The sequence below is a fragment of the Macadamia integrifolia genome, unplaced genomic scaffold, assembly GCF_013358625.1.
Source record: "Macadamia integrifolia cultivar HAES 741 unplaced genomic scaffold, SCU_Mint_v3 scaffold_18A, whole genome shotgun sequence".
In the NCBI taxonomy this organism is placed as follows: Eukaryota; Viridiplantae; Streptophyta; class Magnoliopsida; order Proteales; family Proteaceae; genus Macadamia; species Macadamia integrifolia.
In genome coordinates, this window is record NW_024870636.1 from 397,686 (window position 1) to 425,682 (window position 27,997).

The window sequence follows — 27,997 nt, forward strand, 5'->3', positions numbered from 1 at the left end:
TACCGTGATTACTGTTTGTTTTTGTTAGCCCTGTTCTGTGATTACTGGGAAACATATTTTTCTTTTTCTCAATTGAAAGTTTCATTATATTTTATGTTGCTCCAGTTGACTGCTGTATATGGCACGGCACCGTGAGAGCAGAAATTGAACTTTTGCCTCCTGGGTCCCCCCACCCCCCCAACTTACCCTCCCCAACTGAGTTTAAAACCCGGGATCGGGATTTGGATCAGTCCTGGCCAATTCCTATAAATTTTGGATAAGTGAGAAATTTGCCAAAACATACTTTAACCTCAGTTTCTGTACTAAGATTGGCCTATTTTGATTCTTGAAACCCAGCCCCCAACAACCCCCCCCCCCCAACCCCCAAAAGACCAAAAAGAAAAAAGGAATCCAGTAATGTTGGAAGTATATGGATGCTGAGCTTTCAGGAGTCTATATCACATTGCTTTATTTCATGTTTGTGGAACAATTCTCAGAGATCTTTTTCCCTTTTGGAAGAAGCAGGAGCGAAACAATCCACCAAAAGGTTCTTTCAATTTCTAGGTCCAATGGAATTCATAGGTATAAGAAGCCCCACCAAATGGAGATTTTTTCTTTCAACCATATTTCAATTGTTAATGGCGCGCAAGTGCTGAGAGGCTATATTCATTGCAATCCATCTGAATTGTTGATCTGATTCTAGATGAATCTTTGCAATCCATTGATTTAAACTGATTGCAGGGTGTTTAGGTATGAACCCATCTTTTTCATTTTTTTGCAGCGAGAGGGTTGCAACAGCAAGAATGGATTCTATGCACATACATATGAGGAATAAACACCTGTGCTTTTATAGTAGATTTGAGAGATTTTGATTTACCCCACTTTCATCTTAGAAACGGCAGAAAATGGGATACATGGGTAGGGCTTCTCTAGTGGGCACAAGAGATGGCAACTCATATCTAACGTCCTGGAGCGCCTCGAAGTGCATGTCTGTGTGTTGAGTTTCATGACGAGACACTCCAAGGCATCGGATATGAGCTGCTGACTCCTGTGCGCAATAGAGGATCCAGTTCCGAATTGGGACGTGTTGGATCAGTAAATTAATGAAAGAACAGGATTTATGTAAAATTGATCAACGGTTCGGATGAATTGCAATAGTATAACTTCTCAGCGCATAAGCATTCTACCCTCCCCATGCGCACTCAAGCACAAGAAAAAGGTTGTAGTACTTTTAAGATTACTTTTGAATGCAGGTAGGGAAATTTCTGCCAATGTTGAGTCCATGGAAAGTGAAAGACTACAGGTATCCACAAAGAAACAGATTAATGAGCTGTTAATCCTGTGAGCACTAAGCACCATTCTATGGTGGCTTCACCCTGAAGGATTCTATCATTCCTGGGTCACCCCAGCCCAAGATTTTGTATATTAAGATTGGCCAACCCTGGGATGTAAATGGATCAAATTTGAATTGGATGTGATTGAATCTAAATATTTCCTGATCAGATACAATGTCTCTAAATGGATACGGATATAGATCGATGTCGAATTTTCAACCATCCGTTTACTCCACCAGACCTTCCCCCCACCCCTGATTAATACAATTTGCTTTTAATCCATCTTTCTAGGTTGCCTCAGCTCTTTTTCTCATTCTCCTTCAAGAACCCTTAAAAACATTAATTAATTATTTAATAGGATCAGATAATTATATTCCAAATAATTGAAATTTTATTCCTTATACCTTTTAACTAGATACGAATACCCTAAAGAAATACAAATGCGTATCCCTAAACAAATACATGTTTAGGATTGCAGAATGCAGATTCATATTTTGAGTATCCATTTCCATCCCTACCCTGATCCCGCTGATAAAAAGAAAGCACGCGTGGCTGGCACAATCAAAAAAGTGAAAATTGTAGATTGGCCACCACATGCGACCCTTGGGGTTGGCGTTAGCACATCATCTGCAAGCAAAGCACGCCATGTTGTTCTGATCCTACCTCCTTTATTTTGTATATTCTGCCAGCACCACGCGACAATCGATTGGCCCTTTTAAAAGTAATGGTAATAAACTAATAATATATAGTAGTAAAGCTGCGTTTCCCCAAAGGACAATTAACCAACAACGAGAAGAACATGGCAATCTTTTTTTTGGCAATCACCCTATTCTTTTAGAGAGAGAGAGAGATTCCTGTGGTGACTTTCGTGCACTCTTTGCCGCTGACCCGTCGCAATCACAAATCTGGCTATGCCCCATTCATATACCCGTGACATCAAACGACAGCCTGGCGAGGTCCCATTATTGCAGACGCTTCAGAAGCGTTAATTCAAAATTTCACATCTTCCAGAACCCTTCCTTGTATCAAAGCTGCAACTCCTGACTGACCTGATTGTTTACAGCACTGGCAAAACGTTTTTGCAGGTATAAATTTCATGGAGAGCCATTACCATTTGGACACATGTTGATCACTCAAATAACAATGAACAAAACTCAAGCGATCACCGCTCAGGAGAGAATCTATATCCCCAAAATGATATGAGCAAATGATACAAGCAAAGATAAAAAATCACATGGAGATGACAATACAGTGAAGAGCCTAAAATCTCATTATGTACATAAGCATGTCCCAAACGAGGTTTTTACCTATATTAGTTAACTTGTAATATGGTTTTCCTGGGAGTCACTGATCCAATTGTTTGATATAATGCATCACAAAGCATGAACTGTTAACATTAAGGAAAGAAACACATGCACTACCTACTGATACTAGATTACACATGACCATTACTGTACAATAGAGTCTTCAGGTGTTCACCTGCGAATTAACGTCTCCAGATGCTAATTTCAGCATAAATCAACAGGTCCACCTTGGCCAAACTACATGGTTAGGAAGGTAAAGATAACATATATATTAGAACATCAGAATCTGGATTTGGCCCATCAGTACTCACAAGGGCCAAGTCGAATGTACTTAAGGTTAGACTGATAATAATATGTATTATACAAGCAGAGGGATATCCCATAAATTCTCTTCCTGTCATCCGCATAGACACCAAACCTATGACTCCATGGCTCTCAATTTCTTGGCAGCATGAATGAATCCCACGATCACTTCAATCTCGTCCAATTGAGAGAACTGGATTATCAAGATGGTTGACAAAATAATTATAAGCTGTGAGACATGACAATGATCCACAAAATGGAAAGGCAGAGGGTTAGAGAGCAACCTGTGATGAGAAGTGTCGCCTTACAGCATCCACCAATTGCTCCCTCGAAGGATGTGGAAGATTGTTCCTCGCCTACAGTGAAATTCACACCAGTTCAACTCCCAAAAAAAGGTCAAGAAGATCATAAACCAAGAACGCATACCCAATTAAACTTCATAAATCAATTAGGAAGCTACAAATGCATAAAAATTTTATTTCTTTAAGTGAAATTATTTCTATTAATTAGTTTACACATTAGGACAATTCAAATCCTCCCTCATTGGGCTTTGGATCAACCAGTCCGGTGGAGACATGGCTCCATTGAATTGGATCACACAAGTATGACATTTTGTGCTTGACAATGTGTGACTTGTAAACATAACCAGCAAAGTCTAAAAATTTAATAGTCAATTGATGGATTCTCACCACAATAAAATAAGGGAGAAGGTTTTCTATTTTGGTGGTCCACTGTCCACAGAACTGTCACGGTTGGGTTCCTACATCTACCACTGGGCACCAGGGTTTTAAAATTCAGGATCAGATCGGCCAATCCAATTATGGCTGATTCCATTCCAAAATCAAATAGGCAACTTTGTGCTGATTCTGCTTGGTTCCTCACTGATTCTGACCTATTCCGATCAAATCCAAATCTAAATTGGAATCATCCGGGACCTACCTGGATCCTCATTCCAAATTTTTAAGCTCTATCTGCCAAGCAACAGATCAGATTCCGCTGAAATTTTATGCACAGGTTGTCCAACACACGTCAAATTTCAGCCCAAAAGAGTTGGCCATGTGGCAAAATATATCATTGTAAAATCTAGGAGTTGGACATGAGTGCAAAGGACTGCCAAATGGTTGCATTGAACAGTATAAATGGTAAAATTTGGCTCTGAAATTTGAAACGTACTGTATCCAAATCTCCTAGGGCATCCAATGGTCTGATTTATCGTTTGATCCTTCCATGTGGTGGAATTAGGTGTCCCAACCAGGGAAACTTTTGCCATTAAAATAAAATAAAAAGTATTTTGATCTGAGATTGATCCACCAAATAGTTGTCAGTTTATTAAGATGTGGTCCAACGAAACCAGTTGGACCATTTAAGCAGAACATTATATCTAAATTACTATTATAACAACCATGAAGCTTTGCTGCATGGCTAACAAGCCGTCAGCGCACACATATTGCATGCGCACGTGCCTTCCCCATTATTCATTAATTAATAAAAATAAAATTGTATTCAGTAAACTATAAAATAATATAATATAAGGCTGATCTATAAAAAGTTAGTCAAACCTACAAGATTGAATCGTTTCCAATATCTCCACAATGAATTCGTTCCTAGCTTCGCCAAGTTCACCCTCTGATGATCCAAAACAAACTGACATATATGAGATTAACCGATGTATAAATTTTAACATGAAAAATTAATATATCCTACTAAAGCCAAAGAACTCTACAGACATCGTTACTCCTGATTTCTTACCAGTTGAGGTTTGTGAATATTGGATTGTATTTCTCTGCAATGGCTTCTATTAATTGACTTGGCAGATATCCAGGGTCTCGTATGCCTTACTCTTGGCTTGCTTGACTTGTGTAACTGAATGCTACTTGCTGCTCAAGAAGCAGGGAAGAAACCTCACAGTAAGAAACAATAGAGCTCAACTTCAAGAAAGCATTCATCCAGAAATTATTAAACATTAGGCTTACAGAAATAATTCTCCTTCTCACCCATGTCTGAGCTACTGCAAGAATTATCTAAATCATGATCATCATCATCTTCTTCGTTTCCTGTGGGTGGTTCTAGCACACTTAAAGCATTCCTTTGTAGCTTAACTTCCACTCCATTCTTCAGAACCTGGAAGTCCATATATAGCTTGTCTTATTTATATATGAATTAATTAGTACAGGTAAGCATTTCACTAACAAAATTACTAACAGGAAATCACAGCTTTAGTAGCACAAATGCACTAAAGCGCAAGATTAATAGGAGGAATAATGGAAACAATTGGAATCAAATAATACAGCTAAAAGGGAAAATCTCTTAATCTTTAATATAGAAAAAAAAACCACATAAATAGCAGTATTTTAAAAATTAATTCATTGAATGGCAATTGCAAAAGAAGAATCCAATCACAACTCTCAATTTCAGATCTACAAAATCAAGCACGTTATAGAATACGGGCTGACACAGTAGGATTTGGATGCCTCACCTGTGAATTTTTGGGGTATTTATATCATGAATGTTATCTGTTCTATTGTATCTTTTATCCCATGCGGGCGTAAAATTTGGCAAAGAATCCCAAGTATACTATTGATACATACTTAGGATGGAAGTTTCCCACTGAATTGTTTCTTTTACAACATCAATGCCTCCTATAATATAACAGTGTCTAACCCACATGCCTCTTTATACAAACCCCACTATCACAGATTTTTGGTGAACAAAGTTCAATGACAAATGGAAAACCTGATACAAAAGTTATATCTAAACAAATATTTCTTGCCACCACATCAAATCAATAAGCATTTAGAAGAAAGAAAAAATTTTAAGGTGGCATTCAAAGTATTTCAAATTACAAAAATGGAAATGAATATAAGCAAAAACAGCATCAAGATGACAATGAACAAAAATCTATGGAAAAGAATAGAGGAATACCAGCCAGTGCCAGCCACCAAGGCCAACAGCCTTCTTAACAACCCCTTGCAGACCCACCAAGACAGACTTGGTTCGGTTGTTTCCCGTAACAATGACTTTGGTGTGCCGGGGAAGAACAGAGAGCTCCTCATCACCACTCTCCTCACGACAAGGTGACAGAACCCGAGAAGAACACACCTCAGCTTCTAGCATTTTCTTAATAAAAGTTGATTCCTCTTCAGGATATAAATTAAGCATATAAATTAAGCAAACCCAGTTGATCCGAAATGGAGCAATCCCGTGAACTTGAGCCCCGTTAAACTTCTGAAAATCTAAATATGTCAAAATTTGAAATTCTGAGAGTTTGCAGGAAAAAACCCATTGATTTGAGTCGGACAGCTGCGGATTTTCTTCTGATCTTTTTCAAGATTAACTCGCCTTACTGATCCATCAAACAACCCGTCGGGAGAAAGGGAAAAAAAAAATGAATGATCTTGGCTGATAGATGACGACTTCACGAGATCGGGCGCACTAATTCCTACATTAAGCAGGGGAAAAAAATATTTGATGGGATCACAAAGTTTAAATATGAATGAAATTTGCCTCGTTGCATCAACGAGTGACTTCTTACCTCATGAAACCATAGCGAATTTTCAACGCACTGAGCCAGAGGTAATAATGATATCCAAATCCTCAAATTCTCGGACTTTTTTTATGGAAATAAATTGCAAGGCAGTTGTTTCGTTTGAAAAGGATGCCGATTTTTTTTTATCTCCGTCTGAATTAACGAGCAAAAGATGACATCATATTGTGGCTGTAACCTAGAAACACAAAACTTAAAATCAGTTGCCTTCTCATTGATCAGTTTAGAATCTGGAAAACATTGCAGAGTTTCAATGCAATTTTTTGAAGCATGAACAAAAATAGAGTCTTGCCCGAACTAATTAACTGCCTCTATTCGATTCTGATTCCGTGAAATCCACAGTCCAGAACTGAACTCGGAAGAGAAAATAAAGTCTTTAAGCTCTGGAGTAATTGTAGAAACCTCAAATCTGCCACTGTTTCTACTCTTCCGAACCCCTGCATTTCCACAAAATCCACGGAATAAATTCGACTATCAATAAGAAGAAAATCTGATCATTGAACACTATAAAAAGCATGCAAGATCAATCTAAAACTAATCGAAGCAAATAACAGCAGAGAACAGTATCAAAAAACCTAGATATAGCATAAATGTACGAATTCACAAGATCCAAAAGGTCACTAGCCAAATGCATTCAAAATTCAATAAATAAACTGAAATACCTATTCGCAATCCTCAATTTTGAAAACCCAAAGATGGATTCAGCCACAAATACACGAAATGCAGCCGATTTCCACCGTTCTAATGAACAATAAGGGATTCTGGAATCGTAAAAAATCAAATTCCAATCAGTTCAACACAAAGCAGATAATCAAATCGAAGATTAATCGAGATGTCGAAGCATCGAAGTGGAATGGATAGTAGAGAGTGAAAGTGTACTAACCTATTGAGAGGAAAATCTTTGCTGCTATGGCAATCTTCACAGATCGAAGTCCTTTTCCTTATAGTGTTAGAGAGAGAGAGAGAGGTCCAACACAGTAAATGCCTACCAACTGCCATGGGGACGACCTCCTAGTACGCTTATTGCCTTTTCCAAATAAGTCCACCGGCTGACCGGTTCCAACCGGTCATCACAAGTCCTCGTATCCTAAGACATTTGCCTCTCGGCTCGGCTTTTGGTAGGGGGACGCGAAATTTTGAAATTTGAATTTCGAAGTTGTAAGGGGCTTCATGAAAAGGCAGCGTGACCCGCAGAAGTTTCACTTTATGTTTTTTTTGTTGGTAAAAGAAGTTTTAATACTTCAGATTAGGGGTATCAATCGGTCAGGTCGGGTCTGTCTCGATCAAGTTTATATTCTTGCATCAAGATTTGTCGATTTAAGAATGAGTCAATCTCAAGTAAAGCTTTATAGGGTCTTTTTTTCCCACCATCTTCAAAGACATGTCTATTTTAACGAGCCTATCTCTGAGATAGTGCCCAGATCGTTGCACCTTTCATGCGGGTCAGAACTTACCAGATAAGAAATTTCGACTACCTTAGACATTATAGTTACGGCCGCTGTTCATCGAGGCTTGGTCACCGTCTCTCCCATTATCAAGTCACCAACTACCTTGACTTTCCTGCATTGGGCAGGCATCAGCCCCCATACATGATCTTCCGACTTTGCGTAGACCTATGTTTTTGGTAAATAGTCGCCCGGGACTAGTCATTACGACCCCCTTTGTGAGGAGGCACCCTTTTTGGTAAGTGAAAGTTTTCATAGGATGAATATATTATTAAATTATTTAATATTTATACCTATTATAAAAATTGCACAGATATCTTATGACTTATAAACTGAATCCTATAATTAAGTACATCTATTCTAAGTATATAATAAATGCAACGAATGTGAAGGGAGAGGTAATGCTTGTTCGGTATTTTGGTTTGACACTATTTCACACCCAAAAGGAAGCGAGCTATGTTTGAGCTAAGCTTGGATATGGAAGTCTTTTTTCGTTTCTCGATGGTGAAGTAAGACCAAACTCATGAGCTTATTATCCTTGGTCGAGACAAATTGATAGGATCCCCCCCCCTCTTTCTTCTCGATCCACATAGACAAAATGTAGGGTTGGTGCCACAATTCATCACAGGAGAAAAGACTCACCGAGCCGGGATCACTAACTAATACTAAAATAATAGAAATAAATGTCTTGTCATTATACTTTATACTTCCCCAATTATGTTGCTACGGTGGGCCTTACATAATCGATCGCATCATGTAGATATCTCTTCAACACAAACTAGGTCATCGAAAGGATCTCGGACAACCCACCAAAGTGCGAAAGCCATCATTTTTCAGAAAATGGATTCCTATTCAAAGAGTGCATAACCGTTTCAAGTTATGGATTTTAACCAAACTTTTCCTAATTAGGTTAATCGGGCATTAACAGAGTAATATACCAAAAAAAACTTAAACGGTGTTTAATTGTCTTAGATTTAATAATTCTTAATATATTTTATTAAATGATCACCAATTTTGAAAAAAAGATATTGCACTTAATTACATTTAATAATTGATAAAAATATCAATTACCTTATTCTATAAAAAAAAATCAAAATATACATATAAATGATTAGGCTAAACGTGTCGAGCCGAGTTAGGCTTGTAAACAGGCCAAGCCGGTTGGATGCTCTTCGGTCTTACCCCTTGTACCGTGTACTACCTGTTTATAAATGGATTAGGCTTGAGCCCGACACATTTATGAATCGATGCGGGCCTGATTGGTTGTAAATAGTCAAGCCCGATCAGTCCAACCAGTGCAGGCTTAGGATTGACACCCCTACTCCTTTTTTTTGTACAAAGACACCCCTACTTCAGATTGCAATTGGATCGGCTGTATAGGAAACCTGGTCAATTTGGATAAGGTTTGGATCATGTATCAGCATTGAGGGGCAAAAAATAAAAAAAAAAAATAAAAAAGTAAGAGCAAAATTGATCAATCTAAATCGATTTGATACCGATAACTAAATCCATTATTGGGATCGTCCTCAACTAATACAGATTGAATCAATATTTGTTGGGATTGGACCACTCTAATACCTTGTCAGTGAGTTGATACAATTTGAATCAATCTCGATCAATATTGATTCGATCCAAGCGATCTTTATATATTCAATCCGATTTTTAAAACATTGTATAATAACCAATAGGAGTGTAAATGCAAGCATCAATCGATAAGATTTTCACTCTTCATTCAGGATAAAATGATCATTTCATCTCATTTTATGTCTGGGTTTATGAGCCACGCTGCTATTTAGGCTTTTTTGCGTTTAGAGGTTTGAGGTTTTGGCGTTTTGCTATGAAATAATAACACTTACGAGCCAACTCAAATCCAGCCATTCAGACAAGCCATGTTAAAATGAGCCAAAGAGAAGCCGGTTTACTTTGGTCCGAAAATTGAAATGTGGGGGAGTAGGACTGTAGAGTACGTACACGTGTCAGGGACCAGCTGTCGGATCTTATCCTGGCAATTGCCGTGAAATCCGAATTGGTTATATATTTGATTTGACTCTTGGTTTGGAGTCCGCTCCGGCAGCTGGAACGCACTTAAACCTTCCCCCCTTACCCCGCTTTTTAGATTTTTGATTCGGAGAAGGAAAATAAAGATGGGACCCACATGGTCGCATTTATTTCCTCCTGGCCCCTCTGTATATCTCTTCGTACAATCTCTCTCGCTTCGCTCTCTGGCATCCGAGGCGAAAATCTTGGTTTGGTCTAATAGACTCAAGGTCCACTAGGAAGCCTGTACACCCCGACCAGCCATTGGTTGGATAGATATACACGTGACATCTTCTGAAGAAGGTTGTGAAAAATGTGATTAGACCGATCGAATCAATTGGATCAAATTGAAATCGACGGTCTATTGAACCAATTGTTTCACTATTTTTTCGACCGAAACCCAAATAAATGAGATAAAATTCACTATTTTTTCAAAATGCTTTATTTTTTTATAAATAAAAAATTGAGACCAGACTGATACTAAACCGATAAGGAATGATATTGGGACGAGATCGATCAAACCGATAGTTATTGTTTCGATTTATTTGTCCGCCTAAATCAAACCAAAGCGATATAAGAAAACAAATTGGGGGAAAAAAAAGTTTAGCCGTAATTGCCAAGTTCATGCTTAAAGGGCATGTAGGTGCTTTCTTACCCAAAAAAAAAATGTACGTGCCTCGTCAAAATGGCAGTATTTGGGGATAAGGATCAAGGTTTTAGAACTTGGGATTGATCTCAACATATTTGAGTTAGGATCGGATAAGTTTACCCCCTTTTTTTTTAATCGATATTTTGGACCATTTTAACCTTATGACTTACCAGTGGATTGGTATCGAGGATTGGTCTTGGCAAATACCAATTCAATCTAGGCTATATTTTTAAAACACTTTCGATGTATAGTTGTATGATTCATTCTCTTTAATATACAATTTATAGTTGACACCTTCATAGGTTGGGTACCCAGAATCCACAAAAAGTTGAAGTTGAGAAGATAGCGTGACAAATATATGTTAAATGAATGGTGGGTTAGATGTTTAAGATATGATTTGAAAACTAAGGGCATGTTTGGTATAATATTTTTGGAATACATAACAAACCTAGAATAGTAGAATTCATTCTTAGAATACTTAACAAACGCAACCAAAAGACTATTTTTGGTATGCATTCTATAGGTTTATAATACATTCAGGAAATCATACCAAATACAAACTTATCTTTCACCTATGGTCTTAAATATCTAGACCCATCATTCATTGATTGTGTGGATAGGCACACGGTCCTAGGTTTGATTCTCTATATGTGTATCTGTGATTTAAGTGAAACCGTGGCAGTGGGTTATTGTGCTAGTCTCCCCGATGATGAGTCGATGTGCACGTAAGCTAGCCCGAACACCTTGATTAAAAAAAAAAAAAAAAAAAACTCGTCATGCATTTACCTTATATTTGTTGTCTCATCATCTCAACCTCAACATTTTGTGGACATGGGCACTACACCCCTTGAAGATCCCAACTCTAAATCTTCGTTAAAGAGAAAGAACTGTGCAATTAGGCATTGAAACTTGAAAGCATTTGGAATTGTTGCGGCAAGAAATCATCCTAAGCTTTCCGTATGTTCTACACAGGAGAATAAACACAAGAAAGTGAGCGTCAAAGCTGATATGGCGGGGGACTCTTTGATGCCTAAATTAGATATCTCTAGAAATAGTAATTATGAGAATAATGAAAAAGTTTAGATAGTCTTGAAGGGGGGGGGGCTTACTTTACTTATAGTTGTAGCAGGGCATTTGTAGACAGTCCCAACTGGGTAAGCATCCCAAAGTAGATACGAGTCTAGATATGGTAGGAGTTATATTTAGAGTATACGTGGATAACAGATTTCCCTATCGATGAGGGATTTCCTTTCCTTTTGGGACCACTAGGAGTCCTTTTAGGCGTTCTTTCCAATTTAGGAAAGATCTAACTTTTGCTTGGAGGTTATGTATTTAACTAGGAGTGAATCCTTATTGTGAGTGAGTTGTCTCCCCTTATATGGGATTCTCCAAGAATCTCAGAGTAACTTGGTAGCTCGGACAAGGTTGTCCAAGCTTCTAAGAGTAGCTTGGTTGCTCAGTCAGGGTCCTTCAAGCCCCTACGAACAACTCGGTAGCTTGATCCAGGATCCCCAAGCATCCACGAATAGCTTGATCATTCAGTCGTGCACATGAGTAGGTTGGTCACTCAATTACTATCGAGCCATGAAGGTGAATCTAAAGAGAGCCAGTCCAAATGGTTGTGGGCTGGCCCTGGTTCATTTGCCTGTTTCCTGGGACTAGTTTAGTCTTGTCTCGTCTACCCTAGTTCCATGTGTCGTGCCAATACATTGGTGAATTATTTTTACCATAACAAGAATCATGTTGTGGACTACTTAAAGTTAAGACTATGTTAGTTATGATTTCTTGAAATGCATTATCAACCTAGAAGACATACCAATCACAGCATAAGAATGCTTCCACTAAGGTTTTGCTAATGTGTTTTTTTCTTTTTTGGAGGGGGTGGGGGTTGTTTCTTTCTCCAGATGGTTAGGGCGAATTGGGGATTGTGTATAGGTGCACAGTCCCAAGTTTCATTCTCCATCTATGCATCTGCTATTTAAGTGGAGATTGTGGCGGTGGGTTGCTGCGCTAGTCTCCCCGAGGATTAGTCGAGGTGTGCGTAAGTTGGCCTGAACACCTTGGTTAACAAATATATATATATATATATATATATAATAATGATATTAAGGGACTTTTATTGGAATTTGATCTAAAACAACGAAGATTGAACTTGTTTAACTTGAACTTGACCTGATTATTAAGTTGAATCTGAAAATTATGACCCAGACTTACAATAAATGGATTTGTGGTGGGGCAAATATAAGATTTAACAAATTTCACTTGTATAGCCAAAATGATATGGTAATACTATTTCTACCCAAAAAAAAAAAATGGTAAATCCTATTAATTCCAAAACTTATAGCTAAAAAATAAATGATGATTTTACAAATATGCACCACGCAACCATCACATTAAACCATAGGGAAAATAACTCTTCTAACAATAAAGGTTCTTATTACGATTATCTTGTTAGTTTTGAAAGTATAGGCATTTTAGTCTTTATATTTTTATTTTTTGAAGATAAGATAAGCATCTTAAGTTAAGCCTTGTGTAAGGTAAATGTGTAGAATCACTACTGTCAAATAAGTAGAAAACCTTCCTTATATTTGACCATTATTTTTATAAGGGATGGCAATGGGCTGCTTAGGCCAGGGATTTTTTTTAATCTGGCTGATGGGAGTGCACCAGAAGCATCAACAAGAGAAGGAATTCAGCCTTTCGTTAGGGTGTGGGGTAGTATTTCGCCCCTTCCTTAGTTTGGGCGTAGGAACCACAATCCCGAGCATAGTAAATTTTTCCAAAAAAAAAAAATATGATAATAGGTCTATGTTATAGAGCAGCACATATGAGAGCCCATATTTCTCTCTCGCCTTAACCATGTGGGCCTTATGTATAAGATTTCATTTTATATGCCACCATGGTGTAGCAAGGGAAATTTCCCCCTATACATGCTGCCTATTTTATATAACTCAAGAATGCTTGACATGCCCAAAACCGATCTGGCTTTTACTCCAGTGTGTACGTGGGCCCAAAGTACGACTATGTTAAGTCTCGTATTCTAGAGTAAACATTACTCTTAAGATAAACACAGCGAGAAAATAATTGAGAAAAAGATCCTACCTAATCATGCGCCCCCTGTGTAGGAGGGGGCAAATAGAATACCCTGCCCCTCTAGATGGATGCTTATGCAATTCCCTTGGTTGGTTCCTACGGTGGCATAGTGGGCAAGCAACCAGTGATACCTAACCCAATATACTTAATAGGAAATGGTTCTATAAGCCACTGGGGTAGAGTATGCTAGTATAAATGTGTGTGCCTTTCTTTTCCCTCCTCACTTGAAATGACCTCGTTGTCCTCCAATGTATGATACCATTTTGCCACACTTCATTAGTGCATTCCCTTATGCCGCTTGCTCATATAGCCCTCTCCCATAATTCAATTAGTAGATATCAGTATTTAAGGTTAGCTATGTATAGAAGGCAAGAAAAAAATTTGGGTATAGAGAAAGACATAAATCCATCATTACCTTATTAAAATGGTTTAGATCTTTCATCTCTATCTAGATAAGTCTATGGTGGTGTACTTGAATGATATTGTCATCTATAGCAACACTTTGGGGGGAGCATATAGCACCTATGTACGGATTATCCTAAAGGTACTAAGGGACAATTCGATTCTATATCAAGAGAGAGAAATGGTCATTTGCAAAGGAGGAGGTGGTGTTATTTGACCACAAGATGGAAGGTGGAACGTTAAGGATGGACACGAGATATGTTTATGCTTGAGAGTGGTATGTTCATTTTTCATTTTAATGTGGAGGATGATAGATTGAAAGTTTAGGAAGGTGGCCCTTGGTTTGTTAATAGAAAACCATTGTTGTTGCGGCCTTGGAATCCGAGCATTGCTTTAAACAAGCTACAGTTGAATTACATCCCAATCTGGATCTCCCTGCCAAACCTTCCCTTGCATTATTGGATTGTTGAAGCTTTGAGTGCTATAGAGAGTGTGGTGAGAAAAAGGTTTATATGCAAGGATTTGCGTGGAAGTTCATGCTGGTGATAAATTGTCGAAGTCTAATTTGGTGATGATGAGAAAAGGATTGCCTTTTCTCAGGATGTTGTGTACGATTGGAGACCCACATCCTGTAGTAAGCGTCGGCTACTGGGTCATGACTCTATCCAATGTGAGAAGGAAGTTAGTTTGGGAGCCAACCTGCAATGGATTCAAAAGGTTGGACAACGCCTAGTGAGTCAATCAAAAGTGGTGGTGGATGGCAGAAGAATTGAAGAAAACCAAAAAAATCCAGTGGCAGCAGCTAAGATTATGGATCCTACGCTGGCAGTAGATGGTGGTCGTATGGAGGAGGCCCCATTGGCATTTTTCAAATTTAAATTCAGGAAGAGATTTGAGGGAGACTGATTCCACCCATAGTTTCACTTCAGTAACAAATGGAAAGAAGGTCAATGTTTTACCTACTAAAAAGGAGGCAATTGTGCATGAACTTTTATTTGTTGTTTTGGATGAGTACACATATTTAATTCCAGCTAGTAAATCGAAGGAGTTATTGGTGTTAGGTGATGTGGCTGATGAAATAAGGGGCAATGACTTGCTTGAAGGGGGCCTAGTTGGAAGGATCACTGATTCTAGCAATGAGATCTTCTTTCCAATTCTATCATAAAGGATAATTCGTTGAAGGAAGATCAGCTAGAAGGTGATTATCTTCTTTTTGAATTTGAATTCAATTTTGAATTGTGATAAGAAGGACGGTTTCCATTTGAGAGATGGGGAGAATATTCCACCAAATCTTCTTGATGGTAAGGCGCGGAAAGATATATCTTCTAAATATGTTACTACCAATTCTGTTATAAGGGAGACGATTTTGGAAGGAGATAGACCAGTTGTTGTTGACTTGGTTTCAAATTTAAATTTTGAGGAGGTGGAGGGAGTGCCTTTGGGAGATGGGAAGAATATTTCATCTATTGAAGATGATTTGGAGGATGGTGAGGTGGAAGGCACCTTACTTATTTTGAAAAGAGCCGATTGGGGGAAATTATATTCTTCCCCCCTTTATGAGGAGGATAATAACGGAGATGATCGATGGGATGTTCCTGGAGATGCTGATGTGGACAAAGGCTTGGGACATGATTCCTTGATTAATGGAGTTGATTATGAAGACACGTTGGAGGCTAAAATGTCCAAGCAAGTTGCTCAATCGATCTATTTCAAAAATCAAGCTACAATGGATAAGGAACCTTCTTATGTATCTCCAATTGCCATTGCTCCTCATTTTTCATTAAAATAATGTGGATTAATCATTCCCAATAAATATTTGACTTATTTCAAGGAAGCTGAGGACATTGCAGATTGTATTAGTAAAGAGGTGACCAATCAAGATGAGTTGAACCATAGTGTGGAGGTGCCCCATCAAGTTGATAATATAGATGGTACATATTTGGAATTTTTAGAGGAAGCGTCAGAGTCGAATGATGATGGTGGTTCTGGAGTCTTTAGAAACTTGACCCATCTAGTAGTGAGAAGCATTCTGCGGAAGAGTCATCACATGAAAAGTGCCCCGTACTTTCTTCGTTTTCGAGATTGGGTTACTTAACTCCTTCATAGCATCTTTTCCCAAGTGCTAAAATTTTCTTTGTATAGTACATAAATTGTGCTACAAGGTTTGTCTTGTTTGATTTAGGGACCTCTCTTCCTTTATTTTGGTTTGCCCAAAGAAGGTTGTAGGGGTTGCCTTTATCTGTGTTTTTATATTTTTTTTTTTGCTTAATACATACAAGTTACCTATCAAAAAAAAAAAGGGATGGACATGAGTAAGGTAAAGGCTATTGAAGATTGGGAAGCTCTTATCAAGGTCACTAAGGTCTTTCCTTGGCTTGGTGAACTATTATCGGCAATTTGTAATAGGGTACTCTACAAAAGCAACTCCACTCACAGACCTCCTGAAGAAAATAAGTCATGCGAATGGTCCAAGGCGTGCCAACAAGCCTTTAAGGTTCTTAAGAAGGCGGTAATGGAAGAAACGTTTCCGAACATATACCCAAAATCCCGAGCTTGTATTGTTGCTATTTTATAAGTTTTAATAGATTTAAGAACTATAAAGAAGAGCTTACATAGAGTATTAGTTGTAGAATTGGAAACCTGCTCATGATGCAAAAAACAAATGAAACAAAAAGAAAAAGAAAAAAATACACCACAATGCAAGGATATATATGGTTCAGGGAAGTACCTACATCCATAGAGATATGAGAGTATTTTCAATGGATAAAAGGGTTATAAGAGTTGGATTAAGATATATAATTAAGATTTAATCATTAGATACATAGATCACCATAGATAGATTAAGGCCCTCTTTGGAATCATTTTTCTTTTTTATTTTTATCTATTTAACAAAAATCATTAATGAAAACCATTTTTTATCAAAACATAAAAATGTTTTGAAAAATACTTGACAAAAATGATTTTTTGTAAGCAAATATTTGGTATCTCTATGTGCAAAATAATTTGTTGTAAGAAAATATTTGGTATTTCTATGTGCAAAATAATTTTTTTAAATAAATGGGTGAAGAGATTTCCTTCACCCATCTTTCTTGTAATTCTCTTTATCCACTTTAGACTGAAGAAGAGGGGGTAAGGGGCTTGGATTTCTAATTACAAGGCAAATGACTACTTCACCCCTCCATATTGAACCCTTAAGCACATGCTTATTGAAGTTTAGCGCAAAAATAACTGAAAATCAGTTTTGGCCAAAACATATAAATGACTCTTGATCTCTTTTTGATTTTTGTGTTTTACCAATTTTTTAAAAATAGAAACAAACTTCATAAATGATACCAAATGCAGCCAAAACCATTTTTGTGAACAAAAATCAAAAAGAAAAATGATACCAAAGAGGGCCTAAGAATACCAAGAATAAGGGTCATAAACTATAAACAATAAAAGTATACCTTGTTAGGAATCCATAGTAAAGCAAAGCGTAATAGAAAATCTTCTGATTCACGTAACAAAGTATTTCTTCTCTATTCTCCTATGAACACTGGTTATATGAGAAACCTGAATGCACAAAGGAGGAAACTACAAGAAACCCAGTCTCTTTCTCTTTCTCCCTCTCTCTCCATAATGCATGTTGTGAATAATATTAAGGTTAGATAATGGACTTAATTCTATATTTACAAAGTTTCCCAATGGACCCACTAATCACAAGTCCAATGGTTAACTTAAAACCCATACTAACAAACTCATATTAAACTAATTAGAACATGTATGTCTCACTTAATTAGACTAAATAATTAGCCTGATTTTATTAAAACACAGAAAAACTCAATTAACTATTATTCTTTATGTTTACAAGGATCTTCCGTTACCATAATAACTCGTATCACTAACAATTTAAAGGGAAAACAAAGAAGGATCAATTTCCAAATTATTCCCACAACCCAATCCTCTAAATACAAGATGTCAACCGAATCCCCATAATACAATACATTAACTCTCAAGATTAGTAATGGATGACCTTTAGTCATTCAATCGTGTTGATTTATTTCACGTAATCCTTATAAAACCATTATTACTTATTTCTAATAGTGAAGTAGTTATAAAGTAGTAAGTAGTTTACGTGTGAGATTGAGTGTGTTGAGGATGGCTGTGTGTGCATGGTATCGGATTTGGTATTGGATATTGGCGGTCGTAGAAATCAATGCGATACTAATGCAAATCGGTATGAACTGCTTCATATCGAACAGTTTTGCCTCTGATTTTTCTAAAAGTCGGGTTTTTTCTTTCACCTACGTCTAAAAATGTTAAATCATAATCAAAACTGAAAACCAAAATCAGTTCTAAATCAAATAATTGAAATCGAACTGAACCCAATGTAACATGGTTGCAATTCGGAGCTAGGGAATATAATTGAGACGAGACTTGGTTACTTTGTGATATCAGCATATAAACCTTTTTTTTTGGGGGGTAGAAATATCAGCATATAAACCAACGGTTAATAAAAACTAATCAATTTTGAGTACCACTATATTATAGTATATTAATGAACATAATACTAATCTATTACAGTATATATTATTCAGTTTTTGTTTGTTCAGAAGGTCATTTGTTGGCTACGGGGGTTGCTAGTCTGTCTCTATCTAGGGCTCGTTTGATAATGTTTCTGCCGTTTCTGTTTCAAGAAACGGCAGAAACATAAATTTCCGTTTCTAGAAATAGAAATGGAATTGAAGGTGTTTGATAAGTCATGTTTCTAGAAATCGATAGTAATCAGTGAAAGAATAGCCACGAGTCATTTCCAAAAATGGAGAAACAAGTTCTACTTGTTTCGCCTGGGTCGTTTCTTGAACCATAAATAGGTGAAAATTTTAATTTATATTTCTGAAAACAAGTGAAACGAAACAGTTTTATCAAACGCTTTTTATTCCGTTTCTGCTATTTCTGGATACAGAAACGGCAGAAATACGTTTCTTGAAACGTTATCGAACGAGCCCCTGGAGTCTGGTGGATGACTCCTCTGTGTCTTGTAACGCCTGCATCATCTCGTAAGTACTCTCTTTCTGAGTTTTGTTAATAAAATATTTGGATAGCCCTTTCTCTCCTCCTTTGATTAAAAATAAATAAATAAAACAATAATATATTTTATTTTATTATATTACAACCGAATTTTCTGGCAAACTTCGCGGTTGGTGGGATTTCTATCAGTCCGAAGAGGTTCGAAATCATATTTTAAATGCTATGACTAGTGTTCCGCAAATATATGGCTGCGTTTGGCAATCATTTTGTTTCAGAAATGATGTTTCGTATCAAAACCATAATTTTCTGTTTCCATGTCAATATTTGAGTTTTGGAACATGGTTATCATGTTCCAACATTTCTCATTTCTGGTGTGTTTTTTGCCCAGTTGGTTAAAAAAAAAAAAAAAACTAACCGTGGATACCAAACAATAGATTTCATTTTCTTGTTCTCGTAAAATGAAAAAATTCCATAAACATTTTTTTTCAGATGACTAACAAACACAGCCTATAAATCAAAAACAAGAATGACACTATATTGAAAATGGACATGTTTGGTAGCAGCATCAATTCTCAAAATCGAGATGGAACTTGGTTTGATTCCGAATCACATCAATATTCTTTGGAACCAAACCAAATCAAAATACTGGTTCTAAATCAATTTACAATCTTACTTTTACCCCATGTCTCTTCTGTACTGCATGTTTCAAGTATCGGTATCGTATTGGCCATATTGGATCGGTATCGGCTGAGATTGATCCTCGATCCCTGATCAATCTTGACCAATTATCCGTATCCTTTCAGAGGTAAAAAAGTGACAATTGTTCTTGTTAAATAAAAACAAGGGCAAAACCGATCGATACACATCGATCTCATCCATATCGATATTGGGTCGGTATCGACATCGATACCGTCTCCTAAATCCATGCTGTAGAGGCCCACTCCTACCTATATGGATGGGATCAGCAGGTATCAGGAATTCAAGATCGATGGCTGGCGATACTAATACGGATCCATATCTTTCTCTTTTACGTTTGGAGGGAATGAAGGAGCCCCGTTTGTTTAAAGGGGAGTTTGGGGTGGAAATATCTGACTACTGGATCACACATGTTGGTGGGGTTAAAGGCAGGGAAAGTAAAGTTGGACTTTCCTACCCCAGCCTTGTTTGGTTAGCACATAGCTGTGGGAGAGGGAGAGAACAAAGGAATGAAGAAAAATAGTCATTAATTGCAATGACTTCTCACCCCACAAAGTCCCATGGAAGGGGATGGGGTGAAAGCCGCATCAACAGATAGGAAAGCTCATCTCCCAATGTTGTCTTAAAATATGTTGTCTAGAGTATTTCTCATCCCATTATATTCAAACACATGACTTTACCATACTTTTGGGAAAATAAGTACAATTCTCCCACCACTTAAAAGGCCAAGTGGCCTATTATATAGGAAACAAGAGTTGGTAAAGCAATGGAGTCTTATTCTCTCTTTCACGATTTGATAAAGATGGGAAGTTTTTAGGATTTATGGAGGATGTTAGATGTTTGGGAAGACAAGGGAGTTCTCTCATAGTTCAAGAGAAGGGAAGAGAAAAGAAGAGGAAGCCAAGGAGGAATTGGAACTAAGGGTGTCAATTTCAAACCGAAACCAAATACCAAAACCAAAATCAGGCCGAATTAACTGGACTGAAATTGAACCGAATTTATTCGGTTCAACTTTGGTTTGAATATGTGAGTATGTTATTCGGTTTGGCTTAGTTTCGGTTTAGGGTGTTAGAACCGTCGATTCGAACTGAAACTGAACTGTATTGCTCTAATCATTCAAAAGTGTTTTTTGCAAGCTCTTTTTTCTTTTTCTTTTTTTTTATTTTTTGTTTAATTTTTTTTAAAATATTTTTTTTTTATTTTTTATGTGGTAAGTGTTTTTTTGCAATTTATCATCACATATTTATAAGCTAAGATAATTTTAGAGTTAGCAACGGCCATAAGGCCCGTAACTTGAGCCCATTATGGCCTTTGGTCCATCATAGTCATGGTTCAAAAGTGGAACCGTTTTCATAACCGAATTAAAATTGCATATCAGAACTGAATTGAAACTGAAATCAAACCAAGCCAAATTAAATTGGTTTGAGTATCAAAATATGGAACTGAGTCGGTTCTCGGTTTAGTTATGGTCCACCGTAGCATTATTTGAACCGAACAAAAAATGAACCAAATAACCGAAACTGAACCGATTGACACCCTTAACTGGAACTATCTCTCTTCATTGTTGGGAAAGAAGGGAAAGAGGGGTTAGAAATCGTCTGAAATTCGCATCGGTGCAATTCCATATAATTCTACCCCAGGCGATTGACACGTGTCCCTGGGGTATATCCACGGTTCAGATTTAATCCCCACAAACCACTGAACAAACCATCTTCAACCAAACCAGTGGAGACCAAATCGAAACAAACCGGTTCGGTTCATTATTTGAAATAAAAATGTGATGTTTTCCCTCTCTCTCTCACTCTCTCTGTCTCTAGGCCTCTCTCTCTCTCGACTCTCTCTATCTCTCGGCCTGAAAGTTCGAGATCTGCAAGCAAAAGCTCAGATCGGACGGGACCAGTTTACAGAGCGTGGGAAAGGATGAACCCATGACCTTGTCGGTGTTTTTGCAGAGCACAGAGGTCCCCCTCCCCTTTAATCTTATCAGTTTCATGTCTTTCATGGTCTTAACTCTTCTCCAGCACAAGCAACCATTATGTTCTTTGTTGGAGTTTGATCGGCGGTGGGATTATAGGAAGCAAAGCCCCATCTCCATACTCCCCCAGTCCCCCACCCCTCCCCCCTTTTTCTCTCTCTAAACCAGGTGAGGTTTAGCGGTCGATAGTTATGGTGGTTCGTTCACTTTCAGCTCTCTCTCTCTCTCGCTGTCTCAATTTTGCTTTCTCTACAGTGGATTTGCCCTTTATTTTAATTAGGTAAGTACAGGGCCCCATCGAATTTTCTACTCCTTTTTTTAAGATTTTTATTTTTTATTTTGGAACAACAGGATTAATCTCTTTCACACCAACTCCTCGATCAGTTGCTTACATCTTAGGGAAGGGGTTTAAATTAGTGAAAACGGTGGGTGGGTTAAGCACCAATAAGGTCATAATCAAGGAGAAGGAGAAAACAAATATTATTTTTGAAGGGAATTTTTGAACTTTGTAGTTTTGTTTGATTTCTCTCTGTTCGATTACTTCCCCATCTTTGATTTGATAAGATGAGTTGAGGTTGTGAATAGAAAAAAAGATCCATGGATTAAGAAGAATGTTTCATGAAGATGATGATGATTTAGATCAAGGAAAAAGAGAAAAAGAAAAGTTCACCGTAGAAATTTAATGGAATTGAGAGGTCAACAAGACAAGGAAATAGGGATCCCAATAAGCTCCTTGAGTTATAATCCTCCCATTCGAGAATCATCTTTATCTTCAAAGGTAGTGATCACACCGGCAGGAGGAGGAGGAGGAGGAGGAGGAGGAGGAGGAGGAGGTGGTGAAGAAAGAAGAAGAGATGGGACTGGGAATGGAAATGGAACTTCAATTCTCAACCCATCATCTCAAACCCTAGATCATCATCGCCATCTACGTCCCCAGCAGCAGCTTTTCCAGCATCATCGTCATCAACAACAACAACAACAACTAGACCCAGATCCAGTTCCAGTGGCTATCTCTGTTGGTGGTGCAACTAGTTTAGCAGCAGTTGCAGGTGGATCGAACTCGGCAAGAACACCAACAACCCCCAAGAGTTCCGTCACCGTCCGGTATAGGGAACAGAGAGGGAGAGCGAGAGAGAGGTCGATCGAGATCTGAGCTTTTGCTTGCAGATCTCGAACTTTCAGGCCGAGAGACAGAGAGAGTCGAGAGAGAGAGGCCGAGAGACAGAGAGAGTGAGAGAGAGGGAAAACATCACATTTTTATTTCAAATAATGAACCGAATCGGCTTGTTTCGATTTGGTCTCCACTGGTTTGGTTGAAGATGGTTTGTTCAGTGGTTTGTGGGGATTAAATCTGAACCGTGATATACCCAGGGACACGTGTCAATCGCCTGGGGTAGAATTGCATGGAATTGCACCGATGCGAATTTCAGACGATTTCTACCCGGGAAAGAGTGATTCACGTCTTGGAGAATGGAGGAGACTTCTTCCTATTCGAAGAGGAGGTCTCACCCAGTTGTGAGAAAAAGTTGAACAGAAAGAAGCAAGAGGAAGGAGAATCACAGTTTTGAGAGTGAGTAGTTCCCCACTTCTGAAGGAGACTCACAGTTTTAATTTCTGTTATTTTCTTTGAATTCTGTTTCTTTCTTCATTCGCCATCTTCACTTCTCGTTCTTCTGCTTCTTGTTGATGAAATCGGTTAATCTCTTTGTGCTTTGCGCCATTAATGGTCTTTTTATGCTTTTCTCAATTTCTGCTGTTCTTTTTGAAACTTGTCTCGTTCTTAGTACCGGCTGCTTCTTGCAGATGAAATCGGTTAACCTCTTTATGTATTGCGCTATTAATGGTCTTTCTATGGTGTTTCTCTTTAAAATGTCTTAGTAGGTACTTTTGTCGGCTCGAACTCCCCAACCCTCCCCCCCTTACCAAAGAGAGAATGAAAACAATTATTAATGTAGTGGCTAGTTGGAGTTAGTTCTAAATATCGTTTCATGTTTTGGGGCAAAAGTTAAAGTAGATTAGTAGGGGAAAAGTTCGAATTTCCCTTGCAATGTTTCAATTATTCTTTGCTTGCATATCTTTTGGATATTCTAATTGTAGCCACCAGAGAAATCTGAGGATAATTGTCGTTTTCCCCTGCCTGAAATGAAGTTATTTTGTTGTGGGTGTTGTGAAACTAGTCAGATTTCTTTAGAGCAAATTCTAGAAGACTTATCTCAATGTCGAAGATATCATCAGTTGCAACCATGGTAAGCATACTCCAATTTCAAACCCATCTGCCCCAAAGTTTCGATCTGCAAAAGATATTTATTTGTGAAACGCATTGATTATAGTCTGAATTAAACAAGGTGCCGCAGGATGAAGATAACCCTGGGAATGTCAAACGACAGCTATCGAAACTATTTGAAGCATCACTTAAAGCAGCAGTTCCTAATGAGCTGGAGATAGACATAGAGCTGATGGTTGTGATTCGCACTGCAAAATTTGGCGATTATCAATGGAATGTCCTATTTATGTTTCATTATGCCTATGGCTTGGTTCTTGTTCTTATTAATTATTCACAAAGTTTATGCGAGGAATATATCTCACATAGATAAAGTGGTAATTTGGAACTTTTATGTACTATGAAAACATACATCGAGGATATTTTTGTATTCAAAACATTCCTGTAGTGGTATTTATTTTGGAGGATCGAGTCAGGGGATAAATATGCTTTCTCCATGATGTAGTAATAATGCTATGGGCATATGGCCAAAGATAGAAGGCAAAAAGACCGAGTTCTAGGGTCCTCCTTTGATTGGACAGGTGATCTTTTAAAATTGCTTTCTCCCATTTTTTTGAAAAATAACAATATTATTGTGGAACTACATTTTGTTGTTAGATCTTGGAATGATTAGATAAACTAATTATGTGTACTCTTCTCTTTTGCAGGCCCTCATGAAAAATCTTCCTAAATGTGATATGGCAGAATCTTGCTTTGTTGCAGATCCTGGATTTTTAAACATTGTTTTGTCAAACGAATGGATAGCCCAGGTATTGGCATACTGCTAAGTTTTTTCAATGGAAGTTCTCCTCTGAATTCTATGATCATTAGTGTTTCCCTTAATCTGTTGATACTGCACAGCAGACAAAATATGCTTACAGAGGGTATGGGGACATGGGCGCCAAGATTGCAAATCAGTAGGGCAGTAGTTGACTTTTCTTCACCCAACATTGCAAAGGAAATGCATGCAGGCCACTTAAGATTTACTGCTATTGGCGATACTCTAGCTCGTTTGCTGGAGTTTTCAAATGATGCAGTTCTTCGGCGGAACCATGTTGGTGATTGGAGTACACAGGTGAATTTGGTTTTTAGTACCCTATCTTTTGGTGTGGCAATCTTATCCATATTTCAAAGGTTTAATCTGTGTATCTATCTGTACCTCTGTTGCTTCCTGTTGGGTGTATGTGCTCTGTAGTTAATAAACGCATCTCCTTTGTGATGGGCATTGTATTTATCAAATATTTTATTTTTCTTCTTCACTCTTATTTTAGTTCCTTCTTTTTTTTTTTTCTTGGGGTGGGGTTGGGGTTGAACATGTTATGCCTTATCTGGCGTTGTACCTAATTGATTTCCTATTTAACCATATTTTGCTTTGTATCTACACACTTGTAAAAAATGTGTCGAAACTCTTTTATTGAGCATGCTCTCTTATGTTTAAGATGCATGTTCCTCCCCATACTGGAGTGATACGATTCTGATTTTTACCTTCTAATCAACCGAATGCCTTCTCAGTTTCATTCCTTCTGCTCCCCTTTGAATCTTCTTCAGGGTTGTGCTGCTTTTCTTGTTCCTTCCAAGGTATTCGATAGTGTTTGCTATACTCGTGGTCCTAGGTGCATCTTTTTGGGGTATGGTCCTACTCAGAAAGGCTATAGGTGTTTTCATCATTCCACTCGTAGTTGGTTTGTGACTATGGATGTTGTATTTCATGAATCTGCATTATATTACACTACGACACCTCTTTAGGGGGAGCCTCATTCCATTATAGAAGATATGCTACCCCTTGAACTTGTTATCCTTGCCGGTATCCAGTTTCAGGGGGAGAGTGACACCTTACTTCGCCTCGGCCAGAGGTACGTGTTTATAGTCGTAGATAGTATACTCAGACCACTACACATCCAACATCTACCCTACCATGCCAGTTGTCTCCTCTCGAGCCTGATTTTGTCCCCTTAAACCCAAGTAATTCTCTTTCTCCTTCTGTTGATCCATCTCTTGAGTTGCCTATTGTTGCTCGTAAAGGCAATAGGTCTTGTACTTTACATCCTATTACTAAGACTGTTTCTTATGATTCAATTTCTCCTCGTTACTATAGTTTTGTGTCTTCTCTATCCCCTGTGTCTATTTCCCATACCTGGCAGGAAGTCAGTGTAGACTCACAATGGCAAGCAGCTATGATTGAATAGATGTAGGCTCTAAAGAAGAGTGACACATGGGATCTAGTGTGTCTTCCCTCACAAAAGACGACAGTTGGTTCACAGTGAAACAAAAGCTGATGGTATAGTGGATCGATATGAGGCCAAACTTGTTGCTAAGGGCTTCACTCAAACTTATGCGATTGACTACTAAGAGACGTTTGCTTTAGTGGCTAAGATGAACACAATCCTTGTTATCTTAGCTTGTGCCGTCAATTTAGATTGGGATCTCCAGTAGCTAGATGTGAAGAATGCCTTCCTTCATAGGGAACTTGGGGAGGAAATGTATATGGACATTCCTCCTGAGTTCACTTGCTCCAAAACCTAAGGAAGGTATGCAAGCTAAAGCGTGCATTGTATGGGTTGAAGCAATCCCCTCGTTCTTGGTTTGGGGTTTCCACAATGCTATGATTGCTACAGGCTACTCTCAAAGCAAGGATGACCACACTTTGTTCATTAAGAGATTTTGTGAGAAGATTGCTATCCTGATAGTCTGTAGACGATATTGTTGTTATTGGTGATGATTTGGCAGAGATATTTCACCTCAAGAGATACTTGGGTGAGGAATTCGAGATCAAAGATCTAGGACAACTTTGTTACTTGGCATTACAAGTCTTCTTGTGAGATCTACTTGTCTCAGCGGAAGTATGTGATTGACCTTCTTTCTGAGACAAGCATGTTGGGGTGCAAGTCGGTAGATACTCCTATTGAAGCTAACAGTCACCTGGGTAACAAAGAAGGTAATTTGGTGGATAAGGGGAGATATCAAAGATTAATGTGGCGCTTGATCTATCTTTCTCATACACACCCTGACATAGCATTTTCCGTTAGCCTTGTTAGTCAGTACATGCATGATCCCTACTCTGCACATATGGAAGTTGTGCTGCGTGTTCTCCGTTACTTAAAATCTGCCCCAGGACGTAGCATCCTTTTTTCTATGATCACCTTAGGGGTGGAGGCCTTCATGGATGCTGATTGGACATGTTCTCCTAATGACTGCAGGTCTATTACTAGTTATTGCACCTTTGTTGGTGATAACCTTATAACATGGCGAAGCAAGAAACAAGCTGTGGTTGCCCGTTCAAGTGATGAAGCAGAGTTCCGTGCTATGGCTCATGGCATTTGTGAGCTCTTATGGCTTCATGGTCTTCTCACATATTTGGTTGTTCCTGCTACCCTTCCTATGAAGCTCTTTTGTGACAGAAAATCTGCTATTAGCATTGCTCACAACCCTTCCAGCATGATCAAACCAAGCATGTGGAGATTAATTGACACTTCATCAAAGAGAAACTGGATATGGGTCTTATCATTGTGCCTTTTGTTCCCAGTAGTGAACAACTGGCTGATGTATTTACTAAAGGTCTTAGTAGTAAGTTGTTTCATCCTATTATCTACAAGTTGACCATATGTGATATCTATATACCAGCTTGATGGGGAGTGTTGTAATAATGGGTTTTAGGGAAAGTTTCAGATTTCAAACGGGTCCTTAGGTCCGTATGGGGTTTAATGGTCCTTGTAATATTCTAGAACTTTCTCTCCGTTGTTATAAATAAAGAGAGCTGGTGTCATGTTAGACACGAGTCTTACCCCATCCAACATTCTTATTATCAAGTTGGCCTAATTTTTTCCTAGTTATATCTTAGGACATGAAAATACTTTGGGATGGATTGTTGACCAACTTTGCCAAAATTTATCAAGCTATGTATTAAGCATAAAAATACTCTCTCTCCCCTCCCCCACAACCCCCCCCCACCATCCCCCCCACCCCCAA

At 38.1% G+C, this 27,997-nt stretch overlaps 3 protein-coding genes and 1 long non-coding RNA gene across 12 annotated transcripts in view; 2 read left to right on the plus strand and 2 right to left on the minus strand.

The window, feature by feature from the left end:
* Window positions 1-1,684: 1,684 nt before the first annotated feature.
* Window positions 1,685-6,642, minus strand: LOC122071133. Of its 5 annotated transcripts, XR_006138064.1 has the most exons (8): window positions 6,453-6,642; window positions 5,843-6,359; window positions 4,894-5,041; window positions 4,670-4,797; window positions 4,484-4,564; window positions 3,205-3,276; window positions 2,793-3,113; window positions 1,685-2,378 (listed from the first exon to the last, which is right to left on the minus strand). XR_006138064.1 is itself a non-coding variant. In XM_042635426.1 (7 exons), the coding sequence occupies exons 2-7, from the start codon at window positions 6,077-6,079 to the stop codon at window positions 3,036-3,038; spliced, it is 705 nt and encodes a 234-aa protein (XP_042491360.1). In that variant the 5' UTR covers window positions 6,080-6,359; window positions 6,453-6,642; the 3' UTR covers window positions 2,710-3,035. The 5 variants fall into 5 exon arrangements, 4 of the variants coding, with proteins under 4 accessions (XP_042491360.1, XP_042491359.1, XP_042491358.1 ...); XM_042635426.1 differs by lacking the exon at window positions 1,685-2,378 and having other exon boundaries at window positions 2,710-3,113; window positions 4,484-4,546; window positions 4,915-5,041; XM_042635425.1 differs by lacking the exon at window positions 1,685-2,378 and having other exon boundaries at window positions 2,710-3,113; window positions 4,915-5,041.
* Window positions 6,643-6,756: 114 nt separating this feature from the next.
* LOC122071135 lies at window positions 6,757-7,473 on the minus strand. The gene is made up of 3 exons (XR_006138065.1): window positions 7,348-7,473; window positions 7,127-7,225; window positions 6,757-6,901 (listed from the first exon to the last, which is right to left on the minus strand). It is a non-coding gene; the product is annotated as an uncharacterized LOC122071135 (long non-coding RNA).
* A 14,437-nt stretch (window positions 7,474-21,910) lies between these two features.
* LOC122071120 (DEAD-box ATP-dependent RNA helicase 12-like) lies at window positions 21,911-22,939 on the plus strand. Its single transcript, XM_042635403.1, has one exon. It carries the CDS (start codon window positions 22,454-22,456, stop codon window positions 22,922-22,924), a length of 471 nt encoding a protein of 156 aa, XP_042491337.1. The 5' UTR covers window positions 21,911-22,453; the 3' UTR covers window positions 22,925-22,939.
* A 1,557-nt stretch (window positions 22,940-24,496) lies between these two features.
* The window catches only part of LOC122071121 (arginine--tRNA ligase, chloroplastic/mitochondrial-like), a 5,960-nt gene continuing 2,459 nt past the window's right edge, over window positions 24,497-27,997 (plus strand). For 4 of the 5 annotated variants that reach the window (XR_006138061.1, XR_006138062.1, XR_006138060.1 and 1 more), the window contains exons 1-3: window positions 24,497-24,573; window positions 24,700-24,801; window positions 24,893-25,106. Coding sequence is in view for 2 of the 5 variants with exons in the window: in XM_042635404.1 (XP_042491338.1) it covers window positions 24,903-25,106 (204 nt within the window). In the remaining 3 variants the exon portion in view is untranslated. The remainder of the gene's footprint in view (window positions 24,574-24,699; window positions 24,802-24,892; window positions 25,107-27,997) is intronic. The other variant, XM_042635405.1, reaches the window with a different exon arrangement.